The sequence below is a fragment of the Haliotis cracherodii genome, unplaced genomic scaffold (genome assembly GCF_022045235.1).
Source record: "Haliotis cracherodii isolate W230 unplaced genomic scaffold, xgHalCrac1.p SCAF_18, whole genome shotgun sequence".
In the NCBI taxonomy this organism is placed as follows: Eukaryota; Metazoa; Mollusca; class Gastropoda; order Lepetellida; family Haliotidae; genus Haliotis; species Haliotis cracherodii.
In genome coordinates, this window is record NW_027266273.1 from 3,481,019 (window position 1) to 3,508,771 (window position 27,753).

The 27,753-nt window shown below is 40.8% G+C and overlaps 3 protein-coding genes and 1 pseudogene across 3 annotated transcripts; 2 read left to right on the plus strand and 2 right to left on the minus strand.

The window, feature by feature from the left end:
* Window positions 1-2,411: 2,411 nt before the first annotated feature.
* Window positions 2,412-4,748, plus strand: LOC139466116 (uncharacterized; annotated as a pseudogene).
* On the plus strand, window positions 4,747-9,024 carry LOC139466117 (uncharacterized). The gene is made up of 5 exons (XM_071248140.1): window positions 4,747-5,009; window positions 6,265-6,360; window positions 7,419-7,493; window positions 8,123-8,187; window positions 8,743-9,024. Exons 1-5 carry the CDS (start codon window positions 4,805-4,807, stop codon window positions 8,854-8,856), a joined length of 555 nt encoding a protein of 184 aa, XP_071104241.1. The 5' UTR covers window positions 4,747-4,804; the 3' UTR covers window positions 8,857-9,024.
* Window positions 9,025-12,939: 3,915 nt separating this feature from the next.
* Window positions 12,940-18,103, minus strand: LOC139465629 (uncharacterized). The gene is made up of 5 exons (XM_071247332.1): window positions 17,878-18,103; window positions 16,301-16,408; window positions 15,903-15,977; window positions 14,140-14,207; window positions 12,940-13,056 (listed from the first exon to the last, which is right to left on the minus strand). Exons 1-5 carry the CDS (start codon window positions 18,101-18,103, stop codon window positions 12,940-12,942), a joined length of 594 nt encoding a protein of 197 aa, XP_071103433.1.
* Window positions 18,104-18,299: 196 nt separating this feature from the next.
* Window positions 18,300-22,563, minus strand: LOC139466004 (uncharacterized; the record flags this gene model as incomplete). The annotated part of the gene is made up of 2 exons (XM_071248018.1): window positions 18,300-19,403; window positions 22,462-22,563. Coding segments are annotated over 2 exons (1,206 nt in total), but the record flags the coding sequence as incomplete, so codon positions are not given.
* Window positions 22,564-27,753: the final 5,190 nt, after the last annotated feature.

Below are 27,753 nucleotides of genomic sequence, written 5' to 3' on the forward strand. Positions count from 1 at the left end.
TGCAAGTTAATTTTGATGAATTCAGTAAACTGGTGAATGGCATCCATGCACAGGTGGCAAGGTTTGGTTTGGATTGCTGTTTTACATTGCATTTAGCAATAATTCAGCTTCATATATATGACAGCGATCTTTAAATAATCGAGTCTGGACCAGACAATCCAGTGATTGATATCATGAGCATCGACCAACGCAATTGGGATCGATGACATGTTTCAACCAAGTTAGCGAGCCTGACCACCCGATCCCGTTAGTCGCCTCTTACAACAAGCAAAGTCGCCTTGTGCGGCAAGCAGGGTTGCTGAAGACCCATGCTTGCCGGATCTTCACGGGTGTCAAGGTAGTCTAAGGCGTTGTAAGTCGGCATTGAAAGTTTATAAGTAATGTGAGGATTGGCAGATCGCGGTCAGAATCCTAGGCCTAGACACTGCCTTATTGTGATTCTGGTGCTTTTGTTAGCACCATACCCTCTCATGGGTTTCATAAAAGTGGTAAATGTCTTGGATTTGAGTCACTTTGGACTTTCCTGCTATATTTAACGGACAACTCATAATTGATAATTGAGTTAAATTTCAAAGCGGAGAGGCGAGGAGTCCAAGTGGTTAAAGTATAACGGAATCACCGACAACAGCAACACCAACAAAATATGACGCTCCATATGCTCTAGACCCGTAAATATCCGGGATAGAATAGGTCTTCAGCAACCCATGCTTGCCGTAAAAGGCAACTAACCGGATCGGTTGGTCTGACTCGCTGACCTGGTTGATACATGTCATCGATCCCAATTGCGTAGATCGATGCTCATGGTGTCATTCACTGGATTGTCTGGTCCAGACTCGATTATTTGAAGACCGCCGTCATATAGCTGGAATATTGCTGAGAGCAGCGTTAAACAACAAACAAACAAAGAAACAAAACTTCGTAACCTACATGAGGTGGGCATCCTTGAAGAAAACTAAGCAAGCCTTGCAAAGTTTCGTTCTACTACACTTCACCATTATGGCGTCATATCGCTCATTGTGACGGAAGATTTTTTCAACCAAGTCAGTGACCACCCGATCCCGTTCGTCGCCATTTACGACAAGCATAGTCGCCTTTTAATGTGACTGAAGAGATGACATCACAGTCGAATATAGAATAGCGCCAAATTCCCAGTTCTCTGCTGTCCCCAAAACCTAAAATACATTCTTTTTATAGATTTCTATCGTGTTTTCTGCACGAAATGTATTGCCACACATTCTTTGAATAGTGTAGTAAACGGAACTTTTCATTTTGTAACTTTTAATTGTTGACATATTATTTAAATATTCCTACCGACAATGACTTATAAAATGTGAATATTAGCTTCCGCGATGATAAGGCCGTCAAATTACCTGTTTCAATCAGAGGTGATTTATTGTGATTTGACAACCTCTGATTGACCAATCAGAATGGAGTAATTTCCGATTCATGGTTGAATCATATAAACCCTTTGTAATAGATAAATGAGTTTCTGATTTTCAGTAATCCATTCATATAATTATCACTGTGTTGCCTTTTACGATCAATGGAATCTGTTTCAGCAGATAATCGAGACTGGTTATTCTCTGGCGTAGATGTTATATAATTGTTAGTACAAACGGTATAATAAAATCTATTCTTGCTGATAACACAAACAATTACCATATGACACATGTAGAAGAAACAAACAACCCTAGCGTTTGAATACATACTTTTCCCGGAAGACCATTGCCATTACACGATGTAACAAGTTATTGACAATGCAAATGTAAGCATTTATTTCATTATTCAAAGAACATTGATCAGCATTCATCAATACATACATTGAATCTTTATACCCGTGAAGATTCCGGGGTAGAATAGGCCTTCAGCAACCCATGTTTGTCGTAAAAGGCGACTATGCTTGTGGTACGAAGCAATTAACGGGATCGGGTGGTCAGGCTCGCTGACTTGGTTGATGCGTGTCATCGATCCCAATTGCGTGAATCGATGCGCGTGATATCAATCACTGGATAGACGATTATTTACAGACCGCCGTCATATATACCTTGATTGCTGAGTGCGGCGTTAAACAACAAACTAACTAACCAACCATTATGGCGTCATATCGGTCATTGTGAGGAAAGATCCAGCGACAAATCACCAAACAAACACCATTGCCATTACATGATGTAACAAGTTATTGACAATGCAAATGTAGGCATTTATTTTATCATTCAAAGAACATTGATCAGCATGCATCAGTGCATACGTTGAATCTTTATGCATCAGTCCAATGATTTCCTGTGTAGTGTATGATTTTCTGTGTAACTCGGTGAAACACAATGGATTAAACTGTACACATCTTTCAACTTCCTTGTTAACACAGGATGTATAAATGTAACTAAACAAGTAACCTACCAGTGGCTCCTCTCTCCGGGTCGGTTAGGCAAGGGACGCATGGTATCTATCGAGTGATTTACAAGACTACGTCTACAAACAGTCTTATGTGACACCAATGTTATCTTCAACACACATGATGTAAACGTGAGTATGCATCTTTTCTAACAGAGGAAAGAATATTACTCTAAAATAGCACAGAAATTCATTGTTGTGTCCGACGGATGCTCAAATCGACACATTCTGTCCACATTACTCATGTTACACTTGGCCGTGAACATCCGGGGTAAAATAGGTCTTTAGCAACCCATGCTTCCCGTAAAAGGCGACTATGCTTGTCATAAGAGGCGACTAACGGGATCGGGTGTTCAGGCTGACAAGGTTGATGCATGTCATCGATCCCAATTGCGTCGATCGATATTAATGTTGTCAATCACTGGATTGTCTGGTCCAGGCTCGATTATTTACAGACCGCCGTCATATAGCTGGAATATTGCTGAGTGCGGCGTTAAACAACAAACAAACAAAACATGTTATACTTAAATCGGTCTTATACAGATATCTATAACTTATAAGGAGATAATTCGTTATCACCTCCATCCACAGTCCTGTAGGTTGGATCCTTTAAATTGAAAATCGTAAATTTGCATGCAGATGTAATTTTAACATTGGAGGGAACAGTCGTATCCAGTTAATGACATAATGTTTCGTATGCCCCAAGTAGCTTGTGATTCGCATATGTAACAAACCGTAAGTTTGTATACACGGAACTATTTCACTTTCCGCGAAAATTACGTCACATCTCATCAGCAACTATACATGTATGCTTCCCTGTCACAACAAAACGGTGACCCAGATAAGTCAATGTACTGTGGCCCTAGTAGCAATGATTGTTTGTTATATAACTCCGCACTCATCAGTATTCCAATATTCAAGTCTGGACAGGCAAGACAGTGACTGACATCATGAGCAGCTATCTATGCTGGGATATGATGACATGCATCAACCAAGTCAGCGAGCCTGACCACTCGACCCTATTTCCCGCCTGGAATATTGCTGAGTGCGGCGTTAAACAACAAACACACTGTGTATCAAATGACATCAGTTCGAAGAGACAAACATATTTTAAAAAGAATTTACCTTCAGAACAGCTATATTCACAATTTGAACAATTACACATTTTTCTTTCAGAAAACTATGCCATGCAAGTGTAGTACCTGCAAGAAGGTTGTTGACCTGTACAAAAAATCACAGAAGAAGGTGCCAAATCTGTTCTGTGATCATATTGACATTTGCGATTTAAAAGGTAAAAGGAAATATAAAGAGCAAAAGAAAACAAAATTGAGACAAATCGAGATCAAGTTGTCTGCATCATTATTCTTCATGTCAGCGGGACGGCATGTGGTGACCGTTTCTTGGGATGTGTGGATGAGTTTCTGGAAGAAAGTTTGAACAATTTCATATGTGATGGAACCTTGTTTGTAGATACATACAAACGGAAATGGCTGTGTGAAATAAATACGTTTGAGAAATTCACAGACTGCATCCTAATATCGGTTGAGAAAACCAAAGGTGTTGCTACTGTAGATTTCAAAACTAAAGTTTGCTCGGATTTAAAGGTCGAAAGACCATCAACGCTTAACATCGTGTCTCTCTTGTCTCACGGGAAAAGGTCCTCCAAAAAGGCTGCGGAATTAAGAGGCTTGCAATCAACTCCACACGAAAGTCGAAACATCCAACTCAAAGCATATAGACCCAAAGAACAAGACAAAAGCGCCATTGAGAGTAATCCAGATACATTTGCCAAATATATTTGGGAAAAACTTCGATTCCGAGAATATCTCAGTTGTATGACAAAAAATGAAGAAGGGGGATCCTTTTATCTAGGAATTACCGAAAAAGAAACAAAATATACAAACACATCACCGGACAGCTCATTCACTTACAGTAGTTGTGTTCCAGATATCGAAGGATTTGTGTTGAACTTTAGTGAAGATGCTTTGAAGAAAAGTCTTATGTGTTTGATTCAATCTCATGTCACGATACTATATGTTGACACATCTATTGAAGACATTTCACCAGATCTTGTAAAATTTCAGTTCTATAGTTTGGGAAATAGCACTCCTGAAGGCAACAGGTTTGTCCTTGAGATTGCAGTTGGTTACACGGGCGGGATAGTGTTCTATGACAAAGAAGGTCCCCTGGCGTATCACGTTAATGGAGGGGATGTTGAAAGAATCACCCCATATGATTGGTTGTGCAGAGTAACAAAAACATTTGATGATCTGAAATGCGATTCCTCTCCATAGTAAGCAAGAACCTTTTGAACACATGTCAGTGCCCTTTTTTGACGGTATCATAATTTCTTTGGACACCGGCTCATTACCGCACACATTCTTCATACATTTATATTTTGATCAGAAATAATATGAAAATGACATCCAGTTCCGATGCCAATCGTTCGAGTGTTTCAGATGGCACTTTAGACAACCTTCATAAAGGAATGTCTTGTGCCTATCATAAACAAAGTGACGCTAGCAGTGACAGCCATGCTGAAACATCTGTGTCCGGTGATTATAGTGATGAATCGTCCACTTTACGGAGATGCAGACGCAGAACAGATCAAATCCCAGGTGAGATGTCTCCTTCCTTTTCTTGTTATATGTGGTGGAATGGGGTTTAACGTCGCGTCCAAGATTATTGCACTTATATAGCGACATGCATGTACGTATGTGTGTTTGTGTGGCTGCTTGTACTAGTCCGGAATGATGCCGATTGATAGTGCTAGCCCACTGAGATACCATGCCGCAGTTTAACATAAATACCCCACTCAGACACAGTATACTGACTCCTAGCCGACCAGTCCTTGTTTTAGCCCCTTAATGCAGAGCGCCAGACAGGGCAACAACAAGTACCATCTTTTAACGTCTTTTAGTATGACGCGGCCGGGGATCGAACCCCGGACCTTCCGCTCTCCGGGCGGACGCTCTACCATTAGACCACGGAGGCGGTCTTTTTCTTGTTATAAGAAATAGACTACATAGTATATAGTAAATAGTGCCTGAAATAGCTTTCATTATCTTTTCAACACTGATTACATGCATGTCACATTCACGAGCATTTCACCTGTATTTAACCTATATTGGTTTGTTAAATCTCCACTGTTAACTTCTAATGTTGACGTTTAAAAAAAAGTTTATTTTCCCAACATCAAGATTCAGGGATACGAAATGTGGGGGTAAATGGGGTGGATTCTGTGTAGGTGTGTCATTTATAAGTGTGCCCTGGTCACTGTAGACTATGTGCACGTGTTTATCGCCCAACGAAGGTGGCGGGGGATATAGAAACGGGCTCCGTCCGTCCGTCCGGCCGTCCGTCACGTTTCGTTTCCGGAGCATAACTCATAAACCGATTAATATTTTTTCATGAAACTCTGCAGGTCTGTCAGGTACATGCTGAACTGGTGCATTTTGTTATTTAGAAATTTTAGACATTTTTATTTTTTACGTTTCCATGGCAACAAAATGGACTTAGGTTCTGTGAGGGTAGGGTTTGTTTCCGGAGCATAACTCATAAACCGTTCAATATTTTTTCATCAAGCTTTGCAGGTCTATCAGGGATATGCTGACCTGGTGCCTTTTGCTATTGAGACATTTAAGAAATATTTATTTTTTACGTTTCCATGGCCACAAGATGGACTGAGGTTCCAAACTCATCTTTTTTTTACACTTTCCATGACAAGTTCCACCTCGGTTAGAAAAGGTTAGGGTTTGTTTAGAGTAATTATGTCATAAATTCTGAAACAGGGGCGGGGTATATAGCCACGTTAGTGGCAAACTCTTGTTTTCATTTACAAAAAATACTTCATCGCTAATCTCTGTTACCCAGATGAAGTAACTGTTGATGAGCATCAGCCGCTACCTTCCAGTAATTATCAGAAGGATTTGCCAATAGACATTATGATGAACATTCAAAAACAACAAGGTGAGACTAAATGAAAATGAGAAGGGAAGATGCTTGATAATGAAGTAAAACGAGAGGGTGATTGAAAGAGTATCCTTTGCTTGGTGTAAAGAGTGAGCGAGTATGGTTTTACGCCGCTTTTAGCAAGATCACGGCGGAGTAAATTTTGGCATGTCTTTGATTTAGTAATAATATTATGTTGCATGTCGAAGACATATTGCATATTTCTATTCAGTTGGTAGAGTGGGCACGTCTAAGCTTAAGACGCCGGGATTTGCTGTGCAGATTTGCGTCCCTTGGGCACGCCAGAAACCTATGATTGTGGGTTCGAATCCCGCTTCGCCAGGATTATGTTTCTAGGTTTGTGAGCACCATACCCGTGTTCGTGGGTTTCACCGAAGTGGTAAACGTCTGAGACCTGCATCACTTCGGGATATCTTCCCACATTAAGCTGACACGTCGTGATATAACTGGAATGCTGTTAAAAGCGGCGTTAAACCCAACTCACTCACTCAGTTGGCAGAAAGTATTAAATGTGTGTTGGTAATGCCAGGTAACATTCTATTCAACATGTTTGACCATACGCTCGTACATTGCGCATGATGAATGAATAAGATCATTGTACACTCATACACCTGTACATATACAGATCCCAAGTTTATGTGTTAATGTAGGACGTGGTTCTGTCCATGTCATCATTTTCATTTAATTTCTTCGACATTCTTTCTACGGACATTTAACGAGACGAAGGAAAGCATAGAGAAAGCATGAAATGTTTATTAAATAATACACATTCATTTCTATGTACGTTGAGACCGCCTCCGTGGTCTAGTGGTAGCGTTCGGCATTTAGGGGCTAAAACAAGGACAGGTCAGCTCGGAGTCAGTACACACACACACACACACACACACACACACACACACGTACATGCACGTCGCTATATTAGTGCAATAATCCTAGACGCGATGTTAAACCCAATTTCACCCACCTATGTACGTTAACATGTGGTAATAAAAATGTCATGTAGTTTATTCTGGAAAAAAGTATTGTTGGCATGGTGTCATTTTTCTGTTCGACAGACACACTACTGAAGGAGATGAGGGAGATAAAAGACACGCAGAAGGAGATTCAACGAGATTTAGCGAGATTGAAAGGTAAATGTTGTCTTATTAAAATCTTATCATCTAATGTCCATGCTAATGCCCATGCTACTTCCCAATTCACAAACCCGTGAGGATTCCGGGGTAGAATAGGTCTTCAGCAACCTATGCTTGCCGTAAAAGGTGACTATGCTTGTCGTAAAAGGCGACTAACGGGATCGGGTGGTCAGGCTCGCTGACTTGGTCGATGCATGTCATCCATCCCAATTGCGTGGATCGATGCTCATGATATCAATCACTGGATTGTCTGGTCCAGACTCGATTATTTACAGACCGCCGTCATATAGCTGGAATATTCCGGAGAGCGGCGTTAAACAACCAACCAACCAAACCAATCCTAATTCACATCACAGTCATCACTCGTTATACCAAGGCTTGTATTTTGTGCAAATAGTGTGACACGGTGGTGTGAGGTACTGGAATTACAAGTACAGATCGTTGAGATCTGATTGTCGTGGCTTCGAATCCCACATGCGCTCCGATTATTATCCTTGGTCAAAGTACCGTACCATGTCAACATAGTCTCATCATGTTCTCTAAGCAGGTTTTCTTTACGTAAATGTATAAAGCGCAACATCCAATGATGACATGATACGAAGTTTGGTTATCTGTTTCCATTTTAGGCGGCAGTGGTCATGGTGACAACAGTGTGACGGGTCTTAACTATGAAAGACGTGCCCGATATTCAGTGAGTATGATCCAATATATATCCCGTAGAGTATGATTCTGCCAAATACAAAGAAAAACAGTAATGTTTTGTAAGTCAAGCCGAATATGGCTCATTTAAAAGAACAGTGTCACTTAGCTATTTGTAATCGAATAGGCAATTATTCATCATTCAGACCATATAAGGACATTTGTATGCACATATTATACATGTTATTTGTGTATATTTTGCCCGTGAAGATCCGGGATAGAATAGGTCTTCAGCAACCCATGTCTGCCGTAAAAGGTGACTCGGATGGTCAGGCTCGCTGACTTGGTTGATGCATGTCATCGATCCCAATTGCGTGGATCGATGCTCATGATGTCAATCACTGGATTATCTGGTGCAGACTCGATTATTTACAGACCGCCGTCATATAGCTGGAATATTGCTGAGTGCGGCGTTAAACAACCAACCAACCAATCATGTATATTTTGTTCGATATATATGACAAGAATAAAAAGACCTTTTATGCACAAGAAATATTTCAACGATTATGTTCCAAGTAAGTCTCATATGAGCTAAAATATGTTGCAGATCCGTCCTCTGAGCACAATATACACACAAATGTCAACTGAAATTCAAGAAACACCATTTTCGGGATCATCGTCAGAAGATACAAAAGAAGATGTTTTCATTACCAAACTTTAAAAATGTCATGATTGTGTGAGCACTGAGCAGCACGAACTGTCATAAACAGTATAAGTGCCTTGGCGACACATGTTAAGTCAGTTTATCGCCGATATGAAGCTGTGCAATTGACAATTAGACGGAAAGTCAAATCTTTAATGTTTTCGGAAGTTTGTGAAGTGTTTACGACAATAGTGAATGAGCGTAGCATGGCAACGGTCTTTACGACATGACGTAACGCAACGAAGTTACAATACAGTGAGTTTAACAGCACAGAATGCCATCGATGGAATGTCACTGCATGAGGGAAAGACGGAATGTTCATCACAAGCTTTTAACGATTTGCTACATATCAGCACACAAACATATATACAAATTTAAGTACCATTAATTATATCGTTTTGTGAAACTTTAACGGGATGAGTTATTTCCTTATAAGCCTCTATTAGCACGAGGCTATGTATAGTCAATTTGCCTCGGCAGTTGACCCCATGTGTTTCACCTTTGTAAAAATGAGATGCCTCAGAATTTTATAATTCCTATCTTCTCAGGCAGATCCCATTTCAATATATGCACTGCACAGTTTACGCAATAACTTGTGTTTATACCTTCTGCTTAGTTTCGAATACAGACCCTGAGACCCGTGAAGATTCCGGGGTAGAATAGGTCTTCAGCAACCCATGCTTGCCGTAAAAGGCGACTATGCTTGTCGTAAAAGGCGACTAACGGGATCGGGTGGTCAGGCTCGCTGACTTGGTTGATACATGTCATCGGTCCTAATTGCGTGGATCGATGCTCATGATGTATCTCACTGGATTGTCTGGTCCAGACTCGATTGTTTACAAACCGCCGTCATATAGCTGGAATATTGCTGAGTGCGGCGATAAACAACAAACTAACCAACCAACCAACAGACCCTCAAACAATAATATCTAAACATCACAAGGAAGTCTGTATCTATAATTGTTTTGCCAGATATATTTTTTTCTGTTCAGTATTAATGAATAGATTCTATAAGCTCATTTCAGCTCTATATTAAAAGATAACTTAAAACGAAATCTTAAGTATATTCATTTAAGAGACTAAAGGTTAGTCTAACTTCTTTATTACACAACATGTATGCTTTCACAATGTTCATATTTATCATGATAAACATGATAGCTGTATATTTTACAATTGTAAAGATAGAAACTGATCACGTCGATGATGTTTCCTTTTCATGGACTTTTCTGTTGCATATGCTTCTATCCTGATCCATATGTAACGATTCACCCGTGACGATCCGGGGTACAATAGGTCTTCAGAAACCCATGCTTGCCGTAAAAGGTGACTATGCTTGTCGTAAATGGCGACTATCGGGATCGGGTGGTCAGACTCGTTGACTTGGTTGATGCATGTCATCGATACCAATTGGGTGGATCGATGTTCCCCATGTCAATCACTGGATTGTGTGGTCCAGACTCGAGTATTTACAGACCGCCGTCATAAAACAACAAACAAATGCAACGTGTCTGAGTCGGGCATTTATGTTACTGCTATTGTCTGTGAACCTGCACTAGCACGTGATAATGATCACCTCATCTCACATCAATGTCCACGATGCAACAATTTATATTGTAATTATACAAATAACTTGATATCAATACAACAAATTATATATATTTTATTAAATCACAAAAATAGCCTCTTTGAACCTAACCTCATTTCAGTAATGATATCACAGCGTGATTAAGTTTATAAGATTTTGTCGGCCATAGAATTTAACCACATTGATGTAACCGCGGAGCACGGATATGGTGCGCACAAACCTGGAAACATGATCATGGCGAATCGGGGATTCGAACCCACTATCATCAGTTTCGGCCACAGGGAATTGCTACGCCTAAGACTGATAACCAGGGTAAAATCGAGAAACAATACTTAAAATATGCATCACTGTAATTTCTGTATGAATAAATTTGCAGTTGAAATTGACATCACCAATACGTTGAAACAGTAGGCGCCATGTCCGGCTTCGTAATTATAGAGTTTGGGCGGTCGTGTAGCCTAGTGGTTAAAGCGTTCGCTCGTCACGCCGAACATCCAGGTTCGATTCCCGACATGGGTATATTGCTGGAATATTGCTAAAAGCAGCGTGAAATCAAACTCACTCATTACAGAGTGGAGTGCACTCATTTGTTTTCTTAATGACTATATGTACATAAAATTAAAATAAATTCTCAATGCAATAGAATAACCACTCTGGAGTATCCGCCCAAACAGTTTCCATGAGGCGTGATGACTCCAGGTGTAGCCGTGTTGTTTAATCCTCCATAGTGAAATCAGACATTGTGGCAGTGCAAATGTAAGCGTTATCTTATCAATGAAGAAGTGAAGCATTTCATTAAAGTTTTAGCACTAAACTTCAGATAGCATTTGCTTTCAGTTTTGACAAATTGACCTGCACCTCTGAAGATATATATGTAGCTATATCTATGGTCACCATGTTTTGTAACAAAAGCCACATATCAAATGTATTGACAAAACCTGGTTCTTTTTTTTAGATTGTAAAGAGTCCATTGCGATTTTGGGAATCATGTATTAATTCCACGTATCTCAAATACTTTCTGTGACTATAAAGAAAGTCCTTCATTTATTGTATTGGGGATTATGGTTAATCGATTATGGTTGCAAGACCAAGCAACATCTCTCTCATAATAAAGAATTCGACACCCATATATTCTCTTCCTTATGTCTCTCTTTGTCTTTATACAGGACCTGTGAAGATTCCGGGATAGAATTATTATAGGTCTTCAGCAACCTACGCTTGCCGTAAAAGGCGACTATGATTGACGTAAAAGGCGACTAACCGGATCGGGTGGTCAAGCTCGCTGATGCATGTCATCGATCCCAATTGCGTGGATCAATGCTCATGGTGTCAATCACTGGAATGTCTGGTCCAAACACGATTATTTACAAACCTCCGTCATATAGCTGGAATATTGCTGAGTGCGGCGTTAAACAACAAACCAAACCAAACCAAAAGTCTTTGTACAGATTTTTATGGAGTTGAGGAATCCAGTTCAAAGAGGAATGTACATTTCTTCAGGTTAAAGTTGATGGTTGTTTGGCTGGTTGGTTTGTTGTTTAGCGCCGCACTCAGCAATATTCCAGCTATATGACGGAGGTTTGTAAATAATCGTGTCTGGACCAGACATTCCAGTGATTGACACCATGAGCATTGATCCACGCAATTGGGATCGATGACAGCAATATTCCAGCTATATGACGGCGGTCTGTAAATAATGGAGTCTGGACCAGACAATCCAGTGATTAATATCATGAGCATCGAGATCGCAATTGTGATCGATGATATGCATCAACCAAGTCAGCGAGCCTGACCACCCGATCCCGTTAGTCGCCTTTTACGACAAGCATTGTCACCTCAAAGTTTATGGAACTGATGCAACAGAAAAAGCAACATCAATCAGATACGCATTATATCGGTTGTGTGTGGCTTTTGTTTGTCAACTAAAGACCGTGTATAACTCACGGATGTCTAATGTGCCCTGCTCCGTGCATGAACTTTCTGCTTCCCGTCCGATTGCCTGACATTGAAGGATATGTAGATCAGATTGTCGTTTGAGTGATGTAAACTGACTGCTCATTGGCCCTCCCTCGTTTCTCTCTCGCTGGATCAAGGCCTTGCTTGATTTGTTTGCGACAACACCGCAGAGCGGCCCTGTGTATTCACAGGCGATGGAAGAGCTTAATTTTTACAAACCCGTAAAGTGTTTACGATGCGGCAACAAAAGCTGAAAGAAGGCTTGCCGACATACAATATGAAGCGCTATTAAAATCATGCTTTAAACAAACGTTACTGATTGATTGAAAGAATCTTTGTCTTTCGGTCTTTGTGACATGATAGTTAACCTCTTCAAGTCCTTTATCAGAGTGATGATTGCCAAAAGAAATGTCACTACACAGAGAAGTTGCTTTTAAATCATCAATGTTAATCAGAGACATTATTTCGATTTGAAACCTCTGAATGACCCATCCCAATCATGTATGCTCTGCAGTCATTGTAATATGCAGCAGCATCTCCAACGATCCTCTCGGTGTAAGTTAAAGACTTGTGATCACAATGTCTGCATCTGGTTTAAATACCCATGATTCCGAATTGGGTGTTTGAGTTTCCACTGAAAAGTTGGTTTGTGTACCAGCTGTACTCAGAGGACGAACCTGCAACAGTGGAAGTAAACTACTCAACTTTTGATAAGGATACTGGGATACTTTATTCTTCTATAGTACATATAATGATTAATGACATAATAAATGGGGTAAATCAAGAAAATAATAAAAAATACCCCTATCAAAAGGTGAGTAGTATAATATAAACAAAACCTAGCAAGCTCTATCCTGACTGTGTTTACTCTAGACTTTGATGCTTCAAACACAATCTCATTAAAATCAAATCTAAGTTCTCGCTGCCGCTAAACAAAGATCTGAGGACATCCCATTTCGGACATCCCATTACGGGTCACGTCAGAACGACCTTTCGCAAACTTTGACCGCCAACTGAAACGAGTAACAAGAAGTCGACATCAGCCAATTAGAAAGCAGCTTTCTCGAGCTTTACGGCACTCGTTTCAACCTGGCGACTTCCATTTCAGACTACGCTTGAAAAATATGTTGACACAGTTCTGGATTAAAATTTTGAAAACAGAACAAACGAACATTCCAGAATATCTAATATATGGTTGATTGTATGACAGTGCTTCCCACATACTGTGCAGCGCCTCCTCCGTTCAAATGTTTATCCCACGGAAGCGGGGGGTAATTTTGACGGAATCAGTCGTACGGGCCGAAACTGTCGTCCGGGATACCCCGTGTAAACGTTTTCGAGGTTGCATGATTAGAAAACACATTCAGACTGTCACTTTCATGATCTGGTAAGCGACGCTTTGATTGGCCGGATGAAAGGTCTTCAGCATCCCATGCTTGCCCTAAAAGGCGACTATGCTTGTCGTAAGAGGCGACTAACGGGATCGGGTGGTCAGGCTCGCCGACTTGGTTGATGGATGTCATCGATCCCAATTGCGTGGATCGATGCTTATGGTGTCAATCACTTGATTGTCTGGTCCAGACTCGAATATTTACAGACCGCCGTCACATAGCTGGAATATTGCTGAGTGCGGCGTTAAATCACAACAACAAAAATAAAACATTTACAGGTCCCATTGTAAGCATAGATCTGTAATTAACGGCAGCGTGGAAAAACACTCCCTCAATCACTGACAACTATAACCATGGAATCATACTCACTGCATACTGGGCACGTCTCTGGTACGGTTCATAGTTCAGCGCCATTACGTCACCATCACCACCGCTACCTACACAGAATATCCCCACGGGGTGTTAAGACAAGGTCCACTATACTGGAGTTTACCGCCCGCAATGTGTATACACACACATACACACACCAAAGAAAATTGTGCTGCGAGTCCAATAGAATCCAAAGATCTATTCTGAAAGCGAATCTCATTAAAATCAGATCTTAGTTCTCGCCAAACAAAGATCTGAGGACATCCCATTACGGGTCACGTCAGACCGACCAATGGAATGACTAACAATAGTCAATCAGAAGGCAGCTTAATCGAGCTTAAAGGGGCTAATTTTAAACTGGCGACTACGCTTCGAAACATATTTTGACGTATGATCGATTACAAAATGAAAAAAAAGAAGAAAAAAGAACATTAAGGAATGGCTAATAGATGGTCTAGATTGTATGAATACAGACATAAAGCCCATAACTGTTGTCCGGAATACACTGTGGTATTTTTCGAGGTTGCGCGATAAAAACATCATGTTCCAAATGTCACTTTCATGATCTGATAAGCGATGCTGTGATTGGTCAGATGAAAGGTCGTTCTGACATGACCTGCAATGGGATGTCCTCAGATCTTTATTAAGCGGTAGCGAGAACTAAATTCTGAATTTAATGATATTGTCCGAAAGCCAAATTAAATTTGATTACGTATTCTATTGTTATTCATACAGTCTCATGCCGCCTCAACCCCGTTTGTAACCTATACTGACGTAAATAGCCTAATCCCGGCCCTGTCCGTTGCATGTACTCACCCATGCTCAATCCCCACCAGTAGCCTATATTGACCCAGGCAGTTTAATCCCTGTCAGTTGCCTATACTGACCCAGCCAGCTTAACCCCTGTCAGTAGCCTATACTTACCCAGTCAGTTTAATCCCTATCAGTAGCCTATACTGACCCAGGCAGTTTAATACCGTCTGCCAGTAGCACATCCTGGATCAGGTGGACTAGTTACTCGGTGACTGCATGTCATCACAGTTACATGGCGTTGGGGGCTTGTCTGGCTTGTCTGGGCCAATATTGTTAAACAACAAGCACACTACAAAGAAGAGGGACTTCGACCAGTGTGAACTGAATGGCGAAACCCCAAAGTGACGCAGTTTAACACTTTAGTTGGTTGGTTGGTTGGTTGGTTTGTTGTTTAACGCCGCACTCAGCAATATTCCAGCTATATGACGGCGGTCTGTAAATAATCGAGTCTGGACCAGACCATCCAGTGTGATTGATATCATGAGAATCGATCTACGCAATTGGGATCGATGACATGCATCAACCAAGTCAGCGAGCCTGACCACCCGATCCCGTTAGTCGCCTTTTACGACAAGCATAGTCACCTTTTATGGCAAGCATGGGTTGCTGAAGACCTATTCTACCCCGGAATGTTCACGGGTATACCACTTTAGTGACCAAGGGACCAAGGGTCATAGTCGGAGCGAGTGTGGGATTCGAAACCACGAACTGCGGATCGCAACTGTTTGAACAGCTAATTGCCTCACAAATGAAAATCACCTCTGCCAACTTGCACAAAGCGATCTTAGTGCTAAGACTATCGTAAGCCTATGTTAAAGTATGGGACTTAAGATCATCGTAGTGCTAAGATTGCTTTGTGCAAGTTGGCCCTGATCTAATAAGGGATGGCTGTCATGTGAATTAGGAAGCTCAAGTGATAAGATTTTCACGAAAATTTTCACTGTAGGTACCTTTCAATCTCATCAAATCTTGTTGAAGCGTCCTCTGTGTGTCTTTGATCTCCCCTATCTCCTTCAAGAGTGTGTCTGTTGAAAGAAAGAAATAACACCATAGTAATAAAACTCATTTCAAAGTAAACCTTTTGACATGGTTATCAGTCCGTTGTAAGATTCCAACTATATCATAAGCGTTGGCTCATAAATCAATATCTGTTAGTTAACATAAGTTAACATACATAGAGGAGCACCTTTATACATTAGTTTGTTGTTTAACGCCGCACTCAGCAATATTCAAACTATATGACGGCTGTCTGAAAAATAATTGCCTTGTAGTTGGCCTACAACCATTATAAGATCACCATTTCATAAATTATTTCCAAAATGCAGTGTGTCACTGATTTATGCCTCACCTTTTAATGCATCGAATTGTGTTTGCATTTGGATCTTGATTTGCTCCAACAAATATTTCTGATTACCATCCTGGGGTAGCATCGCTTGCTCACAAATAATGTCCTCATCTTGTCAACAGAAAATAAAACCAAGTGTAAAACGAGACTTTGGAACTTGAATTGTCATAAGCGTTATACATTATCAATTCTTACAGTGGTAGCCTGTATTTCTTCTTCTCTATTCTTACTATTATTATTATGTGCAGATTAAAATAAGAAATGCAAAAAGAGGATTTCGGTGATCCTGGCACAGTCAGACTGGTTAGGCTCATCATCAGCTCAGGGTCCTTGCCTCCTCTACACGCAACCCAGACAGCGAATGGGACTTCTCCCAGGAAGCGCTGCCTAGTCAGACCCACCCAGAACTTTGCGGAGAATGTGAAGACTCACCAACAGTGCAACCTTCTGCATTACCAAATGTCAGTCAACAGATTGGAAGGTACCAAACCTAAGGCACTGAGAACAATTGGGAGTCGGACAACTTGGTACTTAGGGCAAGCGTGACGTCCGCATATTTGCCATGTTTTTCATGAATCTTGTCAATCACATTGACGTTAAAAGGGACAGAAAATTCAATAATATAAATGATTTCATCAGGTTTGTTGGCCTGGATACATATGAGGCTGTATATGGGCCTATACCAAAGACATTTGTATTGATCATTTTCCATGACGCCCTCTACATATTCTGTGTCGTACCATGGATGGACCTCTGTGTCAAAACCACAAGCATGGCGAAGACGGTAATTAGATGATTGAGCCACTCCATCATGTCGCTAAAGATACTGTGTTTGTGCCAAAGCTGGACATCCACTGACAATGTTTTGGACAATCTCATTAAATTCATTACATAATCTACATTTCATGTTTACATTATGAAGCAAAATCACACATTGACAGTTTCAATTGCCTTTTCAGGCCAGTTGACCTCATCCAAGCGAAGGACTCTGTAGGGTTGCTGACCATCTCAACACACTGCATATACACTCAGTATATGCAGTCTTTCAGATAGCCTCTCCTTGAAAAGCCACAAGCTATTATAATTATAATTATTATCAATAATAATAATAATAATAATAATAATAATATTTTGTCCTCAAAATGATTTAATATGTTCATGCATAATTATAGCAATAATTCGTCAAGCAGTTTCTGTGAACAGCTGACATCAAAGAATTGGTAGCAAAACCTGGCTGGGCTAAAATTTCAATTCCCTGAACATTTTGAGATGGATAAGGGTGAACGTGAACAAAATCATGAACATTGCATCTTCACTAGATGTCATAAGTCAGTTCCCCGAACACAATTCTGATGCGAACGTGGCGCAATGGTGGTGCGATAGTGGTTCGAAAGCAATCCTTTAAATATTTTGTTGCTGAAATGTCGGGGATAGTTTCTCGAAAGTGTTGCCAAAATACCGCGACATTAGGCAAGTTCTGTAATGAAAGTTTCAAATGATGTAATTGCCTTTGAAACCAAATAGTCATGTATCATTCCAAATACCGGTATACCGAATGTAATGAAAGGAACCAACCCCACCTGCTTTAGGATCCGATCTGTTCGTTACTTCAACACATTCGTCGTCTACGGCATATTCAGCCTCGTATATTCTGTTGTCGAATGTTTCAGTGCGCGAGTCGCTGCTCTCTTCACATGTAGATGAGTATCTTCTACTGTATGCACAACGCATACCGGGTCCCTGATGAAGGTTGTCCAACGCATCATCTGAATAACTCGAAAGATTTCCCTCTGAACTGGACGTCATTTTGATATACAAGGTTAGTGCACCAACACCTTACCAATACAAGAATGCGTTAATATGTTCCAGTATTGATGAGGCTAAAATGACCCCAAATGAAACTGGTGTATGGGTGTCCTTAGTGTATTCCCAAGATGAGGAAAGGGACAGTGACACCCGTTTCAAGGTCCTTGATAGCGACGGAGATGAATCTCAAATGAGATCAATAAATTTCTTTTACTTTGCGCAACCAATCTTCACGGGTTATTCTTTTAATGTCCCCATTTTCTGTAATATGATAAGCTTCTGGGCCTTGTTTGTGATAGAACACTATCCCTTCCGTGTAGCCAACTGCAATCTCAAGGACGCACCTTCTGCTCTCTGTCTTCACTGGATAAAAGTGGAATTTTACAAGGTCTGAAGAAATATCTCCAAAAGATTTACCGGAATCTAGTTTGATTACATGAGATTTAATTAGACATTTGAGACTGTTCTCAAGTTCACGTTTTCCACATTTTAACTCAAATCCTTCAATATCTGGAACCACACTACTGTAAGTGCGTGAGCCGTCCGTTGATGTCTTGTACTCTCTATTTGTTTCAGCAATTCCTAAATAGAAGGAGCCCCCTTCGTCATTATTTGTCATACAACTGAGATATTCTCGAAATCGAAGTTTTTCCCAAATATATTTGGCAATTGTATCTGGGTGACTTTCAATGGCGCTTTTGTCTTGTTTTTCGGGTCTATATGCTTTGAGTTGGATGTTTCGACTTTCGTGTGGAGTTGGTTGCAAGCCTCTTAATTCCGCAGCCTTTTTGGAGGACGCTTTTTTTCGAGACAAGAGAGACACGATGTTAAGCGTTGATGGTCTTTCGACCTGTAAATCCGAGCAAACTTTAGTTTTGAAATCTACAGTAGCAACACCCTTGGTTTTCTCAACCGATATTAGGATGCAATCTGTGAATTTCTCAAACGTGCTTATTTCACACAGCCATTTCCGTTTGTATGTATCTACAAACAAGGTTCCATCACATATGAAATTGTTCAAACTTTTTTCCAGAAACTCATCCACGCATCCCAAGAAACGGTCACCACATGCCGTCCCGCTGACATGAAGAATAATGATGCCACCTGCTGTGTTTCTGAGTGCAGACAACTTGATCTCGATTTGTCTCAATTTTATTTTCTTTTGCTCTTTATATTTCCTTTTACCTTTTAAATCGCAAATGTCAATATGATCACTGAACAGATTTGGCACCTTCTTCTGTGATTTTTTGTACAGGTCAACAACCTTCTTGCAGGTACTACAATGCCATGACATTCCTGTCTGAAACACAATAAGTTAAATAGAGTTTCAAAGCCACACGTCCTACAGTTACCAGCTAAACATTGATAGACTAGATATGTATGTTGTTTCCCCGAAACTATACAAGTGATACAGTTTCTGTTCGTTCGTTTTCGTTTTGACGGTCAGGAACGAGAGTTTCATTGTCAGTGACAGGTTTAAATGACAGCGATGGAGGATTGCCAAGACTCCGACTGAGGGGGACAAAGGTTACAGTGGCCACGCGGTAAATTTAATGTCACCAAAGTGAGGGGAAAACAATGAGACAAATTTTAAAATGCTGAAGGTTTTAAATGTTTGGAGACAATTTGTCCACATGTGTATGTTCATGGGAAAATAATTTAAACCATTTCTACCATAGGAAAGGCTACAATATGTCCCGAACACTTGCTTTCAATGTGCACGTAGTTGAATCAAATGGGGTTCGTTTTTTGTTGTTGTTTAACGTCACACTCAGCAATATTCAAGCGACATGTATATGACGGCGGTCTGTTTGTTTGTTTGTTGTTTAACGTCGCACTCAGCAATATTCCAGCTTTATGACGGCGGTCTGTAAATGATCGAGTCTGGACCAGACAATCTTGCTTAATTGGTTGATGTATGTCATCGTATCCCAATTGCGTAGATCGATGCTCATGATGTCAATCCGTGGATCGCCAAGTCCAGACTCGGTTATTTGCTAGAATTTTGCTGAGTCAACAATAAATCATAAATCATCCCAAATAGCAACCATCTGTCTTCTAATGTTATCCGGAACTACTTATTATATGCGTGACTTCAAAACGACCCTCTGGTGAAATTATGACAACAAACCCAACTCAGTAACATGTTTTAAATGAATTATATATGCAGGACATGACACATTTAACACTACCTCATAACAATATGAAGAGCGTGCGACACATTGTGTAATCGAATCTTCAAAAACTTGATAACATGTACTATAGAACCGCGTGAACAAAGATCAAGGTACAACGGGTCGACAGGTATAATATAATGGAACTCTTAGTGTGTAGATGTTGTTTGTTGTTTAACGCCGAACTCCAACTCTCTTCAAGCTATATGACGGCTGTCTGTAAATATTAGAGTCAATCCAGACCATCCAGTGATTGGCATAATGAGCATCGATCCACGCAATTGGGATACGATGACATGCATCAACCAGGTCAGCGAGCCTGACCATCCGATCCCGTTAGTCGCCTATTACGACAAGCCTTTTATGGCAAGCATGGGTTGCTGAAGACCCATTCGAATTCTTACCCCGGTCTTCACTTATCCAGTGTATGGATGGTGACACAGCTGCCAATGTAACTAATTCTTACCATTCAGGACCCAATTGCACAAAGCCATGTTAGCGCTAAGATTATCGTAAGCCTATGTTAAAGTATGGGACTTACGATCATCTTCGCTCTAAGATCGCTTTGTGCAAGTGGGCCAAGGTTTATAAGATAAACACGGACGTGTAATAAATGTTTTCAGCAACGAAAGTTGACGTAAATAACGTGTTAATGCTATACGTTATCATACATGCACAGTGTGCTTGTTTGTTTAATTGTTTGGTAATTTGTTGTCTAACGCCGCAATATTCCAGCTATATGACGGCGATGTCGACCAGACAATTCAGTGATTGAAATCATTGGAATCGATCCAAGCAAATGAGATACCATCATCAGAAAAGTCTACAATGTGTGGGGTCAATTCCCGGTGTCCAACGCGTGATATTTCTGTATAATATACCACGTTTGGTTCCGGGTTAGAATAGGCCCCCAGCAACCTATGCTGGTCGCACGAGGTTACGCACTGTAACGGTGGTCAGACTCGGTGACTTGATAGATTGCGCGCCATCTCACCCTAACTGTGTGGATCCTTACTCATAATAAGACCGCCTCCGTGGTCTTGTGATAGAGCGTCCGCCCGGAGAGCGGAAGGTCCGGGGTTTGATCCCCGGCCGCGTCATACCAAAAGACGTTAAAAGATGGTTTTTGTTGTTACCCTGTCGGGCGCTCGGCATTAAGGGGCTAAAACAAGGACTGGTCGGCTAGGAGTCAGTATACTGTGTCTGAGTGGGGTATTCATGTTAAACTGCAGCATTGTATCTCAGTGGGCTAGCACTATCAATCGGCATCATTCCGGACTAGTACAAGCAGCCACACAAACACAAACACAAACACACACACACACACACACACACACACACACACACACACACACACACACACACACACACACACACACACACACACATTCACGTCGCTATGTAAGTGCAATAATCATGGACGCGACGTTAAACCCCATTTCACCTCACCTCACCTCACCTCACCTCACCTCACCTCACCTCACCTCACCTCACCTCACCTCACTCAACCATCTTTTAGTAAACCATCTTTTATTTACATCCACCGTCATGTGGTCGGAATATTGCTGAGAGTGGCCTTATAAAACTGGCAAAACTGTAACAGGCTCAACACCTTACAGTTCAGGAGGTAATATAACCGTATTCTAGCGCTGTGGTTACGGGTGAAATTTTATTGGCTAAACGCTCCAGTGCAAATTATCATCACCACGAAACACAGTTGTCACTGATCACAATTAACTTTATTCAAAACGTCAACGTTTTTATCAGTCTTGATTACTTCTGCCGAAACAGATTCCGTGGGGAATAAAAAAGCAACACAGGGATACAAATTAGTTCAATGGATCACTTAAAAAGTCAAAGATGACAGACATTTTCGCGAAAAGGGTACGGTAAGCATACATGTACATGCATGTCCTGATGTACCGAGAGCACCCGTAACTCATACATTCTTTTTCATACAAAAGTAGGTTGTTGCCATACGACAGTGACCTCAAACATTTCAGCATGGACAAGACAATCCAGTGATCAATATCATGAACAAGGACCTACGTCGTCGTGGTACGACGCCACGCTGTCAGTCAATCATCAATCCTGAACAACCGATCTATTAAAGTAAGTGCCAGTGAGAAATGTGTTGTGTATAGTGGAGAAACTCCCTGTAAAGATTCTAGCATGAGTACATACCTCGTCATCGGATTCTTGAGTATTGTGCATGCACACACTAGGGTCACGACAACGAATTATCCTGCACACGGCTAGTGAACGTGACAAACTGTTGATATCAAATTGATATCGTTATCGACACAGACCTTCCTGGACTGACATGCCTACGTGTGTCAAACGTATAATCGATAAACCAGGAAGTATAGGTTTGTCCTTGTTTGTTTTTTAACGCGGCAAATATTCCAGCGGTACGACGCCTTGCGAGGGCACGGGTGACCCAGTCGTCTGAGAAGCCACAATTTCCTGTTGGGATCTACGTCCCTTGTGGGTTGGAAATCCATATTCGTTCTGATTATATTTTTAGGTCTGTTTCTAGGTCATTTCCAAATTTTCCACAACGATGATGTCCTATCCATGCAATTTCCAATTTTGATTTGCACCATATAATCCCGTGTTTGTACAGATGAACACTTGATTTGCCTTTGCATGTGTTTGTGGCGGGTACCACCAGCGCCGTAGATTACAGCCTTTCTCAAGCAACTCTTATAATCAATTTGTTAACATATGTTAACATTCATTGATTAACCTGATACTAGCGGAAGAAAGTAAGTTTGCTTCATATTGAATAGAGTAAATGTTAGGTCATTGAAAATATGTCACGGAGCTGTGCTCCAATGATCAGACGTATACGAATAAATTAATAACGAAAACGTGGTAAAAGGTTCACAGGTATATTAATAACAACTAATTGCATTAAAGATGACAATAAAGGACCAGTTAAACCCAATCTGCGCTGACAAAGATCACGGAGTGATTACATCAGAGCAAATGATGTATTACAGTAATAAAATGAGCGTAGCAACACTTTGACAAGACACCAACCAGATGCGTTTTTACAGCCAATTAAGTCGGCTGCAACCAATTAACACCTGAGTCAATTTACTCAACACTCAAATGAATGAATAACATCGGCAGGGTTGAATAGCTGGAAATAAACACAGAGAGCCTTCCCCTTTAATAAGTCACTTGGACTACAACATAGACGAGTACGTCTGAATATCACTTTGAGTGAACAAGGAAATACTAAATTTTCCAAATGGTTAGACAATCACGGACAGGTTGGTTACCGACGGATTACTAGAAAAACGGAGTATGACACACCTTAGCTACTACGTTTATTTCAATCAACTGTTAGTAAGTCAGAACTGAGATCGAACAGTGTCCCGTAACCGGCCAAATGAATCATTGGGGTAAAGACAAAAGAAACTGACAGATGTATAAATACACTATATAGCTACACGCGGACCTCAGAGAGGATAATCTCTTCTGGATAGCCGGGGAATACAATAGTCTGAGGCGCTTCGCCAAACTGTGTTTCTAAACACAAGGAAAACACGAATAGCACCTCCTACTGTATCTATATTGACGATGTAAGTAAACAAATACAGCTATCCAGCGGTATCATTAAGGACATACAACAAGCTATGTACAACTCTTGAGGAGGAAAACATGATCATGAGAAATATCTGAGTGTACGTATAAATTCCCCATATGTTTGAAAATGATAGCTACAAAAACATTTTCAATACAAGAATAAGGTAGCGAACACGTAGGAGATAACATACATCAAGTCAATACATGAAATAAGAGTGACACAAGATCACAAGAGAATGAAATAGTTGAGCCACTAATTACCTAACACAGGAGTAATGACACCGCACAGCGACAACTGCCGGACTTTGACGAGCAGTGTCGGAAATAAGTCGGGGAGAGGAGAGGTAACTAGACCGTGAAACGAGCAATTTAACGACCAGGTGACAAAATGAAATAATAATATTTGGTCATTCGTTTGATCAATGATTATCATAAGAAATTCATTGACAAAACCCATACCTGGTAATAGAGGGGTGGTTTAAGAACTCAATTAACAATGTCAATATGGGTGTGACCACCAATTGCGTTAGTATAGGCGAGGTAGCGGCGGTGCATTGAAGACACCAGATGATTGAAAAAAGCCTGATGGATGTTGTTTCAACTGTCAACTAAACATTTGCCCAATGGAGCTACCGTCAGCGCCTGGTTCTGGTCCTGTCATAGGCGTCGTTCCATTTCATCCCGGACATGAAGTCCATGATAATGCAGCAATGTTATACTGCCTACTAAATCTGTTACAACATGTGCAATATGTGGGAGGGCATTTTCCTGCTGCAACATGACGTTACGTCCCTGCGTTTACACAAAGAACATGATATCGGACGATGTGTCCCGACACCGTACGCCATTCAAATTGCCATGAACAATGACGAGTTCAGATGCCACCCCATACCATCAACTTCCACCCCTAAAATGACGACGGGGAGTACACAAACGTCTCTAAAGTATTGTCCCTTGCACGTCCATCAGAACTGTCCAGATCAAACCTGGACTCATCTGTGAACAGTATAGTCTTCTGAACTTCAGATGAGTCTCCACCAAGCTAGGCGTGCCTGACGGTGACGTGGAAGCACATTGAACGCGTCGCGGCTAGATGTTGTGTTCTCTCAACTGGTTGCATGCAGTCTTCCACTATTTGGTCTCAAACCAGGAATTGTCCGAGCTGTTAATGTGCCAGATTGGTGTTGATTCCGTACAAGTATGAATATGGTTGTCTTGTAAGTGTGACGTCACAAGTGGAGGAGCATCCCATGGAAAGTTTGATGAACGTTAACATGTCTGGCAACTTCGTTATACGCCTTTCCTGTTTGAGCATACCCACGGCGCGTACACGTTGATTTCAGCAAGCTGTGGCATTGAGCAAGCGTTATTTACGGTCAAACAACGGTGTTTTTATGAGCACCTGATTCCAAAATAATAATTGTGTGCTGTTCACTTTTAAAACTACGTGTATGAGTACGCAAACGCAAACGCAAACACTCAAATTGTGCGCTGTGCATTACCTTGCACGTGCAAATTGTGAATCAAGAGCTTAATGTTGAGGAGACGTCTTCATGAATATGTATTGAAAGATGCATTATTTAATTTCGGAATAGATTTTATGGAGCACAGTTACTCTTGTTAGTATCCATACATTAGCGAACAATTATGTTCACTCTTAGGAGCAACCCACATCCAATGTACATAACCAATGTGTCAAAGCAAAACAAAAAGTTGGACCCTTTGTTGATTATGACGGATCATATTAGAAAATAAGGTACTGTCCAGATTATATTATCAATAAAGGTACTGTCCAGATTAAATTATCAATAAAGGTACTGTCCAAAGATTAGGAAACAGATTTTCAGCAAGTGTACCGTGATGAAACGTGAGTGACGGCCAACAGGTACCCGGCCCCGTTCTGCCATCTGACAAAGGGAAGCGAATCATCATCTTGCACGCTGGGACTCGTACTAAACGTCTGTGAGTGAGTGAGTGAGTGAGTTTGGTTTTACGCCGCTTTTAGCAATATTCCAGCAATATCACGGCGGGGGACACCAGAAATGGGCTTCACACATTGTACCCATGTCGGGAATCGAACCCGGGTCTTCCGCGTGACGATCGAACGCTTTAACCACACGGCTACCCGACCGCCCCAATAGACGGCTTTGAAGTAGCCTGTGATTAACACAGAGAAATGAATGGAACGGTATTCTGTGAAAGGTTTAACATGATGAGTCTCTTTCACGACTGTACAGCCCAAGCGTGAATGCGATGGATAACGCGAGTTACCGTAACAATAACCGAAACTGTAACCACAAATACGAGCAGTTTGAAAGTTTGCAAGAATACCTTCACTTCTGTCTGAGACAAATGTGCAACTTATTAAAAAGGTCAGAGTACATAACACACCCACTCAGAAAAAGGTGGTGACAAGTTGCCTTGGGCAGAGGGGAGGTGAAACACATAAAGGGTTTCAGGTGAGCCTATTAATTATAATACTGCACTTAACATTGTGCAGACTAACGACAGTGATCAATTGCTAGTTTACGTCATTAAACCATGAGATCTTTTCCTCGCAAATACCTTTTATATTCCATTTGTTTTTTTTGCATCAGTTCACATATGTACCAGTCAATACATTCAATCTACATACATCACTCCATACACTGAATCTGCATGTAACAGTCAATACACTGAATGTTCATGTACCAGTCAATATATTGAATCTTCATGTATATGTCCATGCATTGAATCTGTATGCATCGGTCCATGCATTGAATCTGCATGCATCAGGCCATACATTGAATCTGTATGCACCAGGCCATACATTGAATCTGTATGCTTCAGGCCATACATTGAATCTGTATGCATCAGGCCATACATTGAATCTGTATGCATCAGGCCATACATTGAATGTGCATGCATCAGTCAATACATTGAATCTGCATGCATCAGTCTATACATTGAATCTTCATGCATCAGTCTATACATTGAATCTTCATGCATCAGTCTATACATTGAATCTGCATGCATCAGTCATACATTGAATCAGCTTGCATCAGTCTATACATTGAATCTGCATGCATCAGTCTATACATTGAATCTGCATGCATCAGACTATACATTGAATCTGCATGCATCAGTCTATACATTGAATCTGCTTGCATCAGTCTATACATTGAATCTGCATGCTTCAGTCATACATTGAATCTGCTTGCATCAGTCTATACATTGAATCTGCATGCATCAGTCATACATTGAATCAGCTTGCATCAGTCTATACATTGAATCTGTATGCATCAGTCTATACATTGAATCTGCATGCATCAGTCTATACATTGAATCTGCATGCATCAGTCATACATTGAATCTGCTTGCATCAGTCTATACATTGAATCTGCATGCATCAGACTATACATTGAATCTGCATGCTTCAGTCATACATTGAATCTGCTTGCATCAGTTTATACATTGAATCTGCATGCATCAGTTTATACATTGAATCTGCATGCATCAGTCTATACATTGAATCTGCATGCATCAGTCTATACATTGAATCTGCATGCATCAGTCTATACATTGAATCTGCATGCATCAGACTATACATTGAATCTGCATGCTTCAGTCATACATTGAATCTGCTTGCATCAGTTTATACATTGAATCTGCATGCATCAGTTTATACATTGAATCTGTATGCATCAGTCTATACATTGAATCTGCATGCATCAGTCTATACATTGAATCAGCTTGCATCAGTCTATACATTGAATCTGCATGTGCCAGTCAATACATTGAATCTGCATGCATCAGTCATACATTGAATCTTCATGCATCAGTCATACATTGAATCTTCATGCATCAGTCTATACATTGAATCTGCATGCATCAGTCATA

What these genes read in the sequence shown, in the direction of transcription:
- LOC139466117 (XM_071248140.1), top strand. Translation starts at nt 4,805, where the DNA reads ATGAAAATGACATCCAGTTCCGATGCCAATCGTTCGAGTGTTTCAGAT. An exon ending in AGATTTAGCGAGATTGAAAG is followed by an intron (nt 7,494 to 8,122) that starts GTAAATGTTGTC and finishes TTTCCATTTTAG; the next exon opens with GCGGCAGTGGTCATGGTGAC. An exon ending in AAAGACGTGCCCGATATTCA is followed by an intron (nt 8,188 to 8,742) that starts GTGAGTATGATC and finishes AATATGTTGCAG; the next exon opens with ATCCGTCCTCTGAGCACAAT.
- LOC139465629 (XM_071247332.1), bottom strand. Translation starts at nt 18,103, where the DNA reads ATGACGTCCAGTTCAGAGGGAAATCTTTCGAGTTATTCAGATGATGCG. An exon ending in CAGATCGGATCCTAAAGCAG is followed by an intron (nt 16,409 to 17,877) that starts GTGGGGTTGGTT and finishes TCTGTTGACAAG; the next exon opens with ATGAGGACATTATTTGTGAG. An exon ending in AGAGACGTGCCCAGTATGCA is followed by an intron (nt 13,057 to 14,139) that starts GTGAGTATGATT and finishes CCACTGTTGCAG; the next exon opens with GTTCGTCCTCTGAGTACAGC.